Below are 3,278 nucleotides of genomic sequence, written 5' to 3'. Positions count from 1 at the left end.
TGTGCTGGACATTCAGGTCATCGTGTAGTATTAGATGGCTTTGATAAATATTAACTTCTGAAGTCCTTTGAGTACATGTATTAGACTATTGAGTAGGTAGATATGTACTAGATTTGAGTTTGTGCTACTGGCACATGGATTATAACTTAGGTGGTGGTGCCAAGCAGCCTTTATTTTGGTTAGTAGTAGTCTAAATGAAGAGTTGCCAATAGGCATGTTGAAACATGTTCACAAAGTAAAGTAAAAACCCTGATGCTTATGTTTACAGAATCAAGTGATGATGCCTGGGCAGGGCTGGGCTTTATTAGTGAATAAACCTGACCAGTACATGTAGCCACATGGTTTTAGGATATAGCAGTAATTGTTGGATCTGCCAGTGTTTAGTTTAAGTTTGTTTTGGTCTGTATTAGGAATGGCTTACTCTGTGGTGGAGTTCCAGCACAAACAAACCATTGATGGTGAGGAGCAATTTACAACAGAGGTTGACATTGTGGCTTCTTCGTGGATCCATGGCAAACCTCTCATGTCTGTAAATAAGTTGTAGTAATTTCTTATGGAATGTCTCTTTCTTACAGGCGAATTAACATTGATTTTGAGAGTGAGGACGAGGAAAGACAGTCGAGGAAAAACCTTCCTAAACCACCAGCTCCCCCTAAACCACCTGCGGTGCCCATCATCAGAAGTCACCAAGCGACATCATCTACCACCAGCAGCCACTTTCATAACACATCAAACACAGTTACCATCGCCACCCGCCACCCATCTGCACCTACTGGGCATATCATTCATCCATTCGCTACGCCCACCAACTCCATCCAAAGTGAAACGGGATCTGGAACGAGAACTCCTCTATCAGGTAAATGTGACAAACAAAATACACACAAGAAGTTCTAGTGAGTGCACTATCATGTCATATAATACGTTATAAATATAAAGCATTTCTGTAAATGAATATCAAAACGGTAGGGCAATGGTGAATTAATTGTGTGCTTTTAAACAGAAACATGATTCCTTGTTGCCTAATTGAAACTAGGTAATAATTACTTACCAACTGATATTTTATGTTTCTCTGATCTTTTATCATTCTTTTCAGAATACAACTTTCAGCTTAAAGTTTTTAGGGCCATAGAGGAGGTCAAGGCCATAGCCCTGAACAATGCCAAGATGCTGCAAGCACTTCTGACCCAACAGGCTGCTAATAATTCTGTGGAAGAGCTGGACCCATTGGATGAGCTCGCGCTTCCAGCCTCCAGCTCAGAAGACTTAGAAGCTCTGAACCGGGCACTTGAGTCCGGAGCAGTCAGGAAAAAAGTGGTATGCGTAATTTATTCAATAAAACTGGATACTGTATGACAGTCAAAATGAGCCTTTACCTTCTGTGTAAACAGTGACTTTTAAATTTTTTGTATTTCACATTTTAGGTGCACCATCTGGCAGTCATTGGAGGAAGGGATCTGAGAGCTGCTGTGTATAATATTTTACCAAAAATCGTCACAAACCGCCTTGCAGAACAATACAGCCTCTATGGACGGAAAGGCAAAAAGAATTTCTCTGCTCACAAGCACTTGGTGGCCGTGATATTTATTAAGTACTAAAAGGTCAGAATTTAGACTGAAGCTTTAGCCATTGTGCACTTTTCTCTATAGCCCATGAAAATCATATTGTCTTGCCTCCTGACACCAACCAAGGTACTCCAATTCACACTTCCAATTCTTTTTTGTCTGTATATTTTTCAGGGGCTGTACGAAAGAACCAAGGGTCAGATACTCTGAGTGATACTGAGATCCAGGCTGTGTTGGGAGATTGGCTGAAACATGCGAAGTGTCGTAAAGACAAGTCAGCCAATCGAGGACAGGACTGATGAGGAGGACGAACCCTAAATCGGGACTATGCAGCTGCAACATTGCTAGTTTGACCTGTTTCTCTGTACTAACAAGTGTTCTACTGTAGAGTACAAGACATGTTTTTGTTTAGTAGTGTTTAGTGGTGATCCAAAAGCATTGTTTATCATACTAGAAAATGTACATGTATATAGTAACAACAAAATTAAAGCATAATTGTTTATCAAATCATTGCATTGCCTTGGTTGTTATTAATGCTTTGATCTTATCTAGGCCTGCACTTCACACTAGTTTCAGGCAAGCACGTAGGAACAAACATGGAAAACATTTGCAAGTATTTTGCAGTCTTGAATTATGCAGTTAAAATTTTTTAACATTGATTTTTCTTTAAATGGAATCATAGATCATTACAAATTGAACTGTGCACATAAATCTAAAAATTTTGTGGGAAATAGCTTATTCTGCAAAAAAAAATAAAATAAAACTGCAGCAAAATTCTTCCCTACCGGTTAAATTAAATTGTTCTTTGCTGAGTGTTAATTTTAAGTGGCTGGAATCTATATTCACATTTGATACAAGTGCGGATGAATCTCACTGGAAAATGGAGGACATATGTTCACAGGAAAACCTTAAAAATACATTCAACATGCCATGTTGGAAATATCATAAGTATAACGGTCACTGAACATCCTCACAGACGTTCACTGACAACGTTCGGTGAACGTTGTCAGTGAACGTTCATCAGGTGAACGTTCACTGAACGTCATATGGTGTTGCAGATTTACGTCTGGTGAACGTTGTCAGTGAACGTTCACCAGACGTTCAAGGCGACGTTCACTGAACATTGTCAGAACGTTCATTGCTAGCTGGGAATTTGTCATACAGAGCAATCTTGTGCATATTAATAACAGAACATAGTGATGTTGGTGATGTTTTAATTGTACGTACTGTGGTCGAACCTCCAAGATAAGATGAACTGAGACAGAGAAGTTAGTCAGCACTTTCTATCTATTGCTCTCTGTCTAATGTATTTTTTAATTGTTTATTATTTGGTTGATCCACTGTTTATTAATTAACTTGCTGGAGTTCACTTTTAAACATTTGTCCTTCATTGAGCAAAAAATAATCCCTAACATGAGCAGTTTCCACTGTAAGTATTAATCAGTAAATTTAAACTCAGAAGCAGTAGAAACAGTGGAGTTGAGCTGTGACGTCCTCAAGTACACTGGTGTTCCAATTGAAAAATAATCGCACTGCATCCTTCCGTAATTGGGAAGTACATACTCATCAAGTCTGCAAGTATGAACTTGTCAAGTATGTACAACAAGTATGCAAGTACGAACCTGCATACTTGGGGGCTGGAGCCTATCCCAGCTGATATAGGGTGAGAGGCAGGGTACACCCTGTACAGGTCACCAGCCTGTCGCAGGGCCAACA

The 3,278-nt window shown here is 39.5% G+C and overlaps 1 protein-coding gene across 1 annotated transcript; it reads left to right on the top strand.

Moving 5' to 3' along the window:
- Positions 1-513: 513 nt before the first annotated feature.
- LOC115776907 (uncharacterized) lies at positions 514-1,911 on the top strand. Its single transcript, XM_030724719.1, has 4 exons — positions 514-856; positions 1,094-1,314; positions 1,422-1,584; positions 1,737-1,911. The coding sequence occupies exons 1-4, from the start codon at positions 559-561 to the stop codon at positions 1,859-1,861; spliced, it is 807 nt and encodes a 268-aa protein (XP_030580579.1). The 5' UTR covers positions 514-558; the 3' UTR covers positions 1,862-1,911.
- Positions 1,912-3,278: the final 1,367 nt, after the last annotated feature.

The sequence above is a fragment of the Archocentrus centrarchus genome, unplaced genomic scaffold (genome assembly GCF_007364275.1).
Source record: "Archocentrus centrarchus isolate MPI-CPG fArcCen1 unplaced genomic scaffold, fArcCen1 scaffold_40_ctg1, whole genome shotgun sequence".
In the NCBI taxonomy this organism is placed as follows: Eukaryota; Metazoa; Chordata; class Actinopteri; order Cichliformes; family Cichlidae; genus Archocentrus; species Archocentrus centrarchus.
The sequence above is the reverse complement of the archived record's forward strand: the minus strand, read 5'-3'. Positions and strand labels throughout refer to the sequence as shown.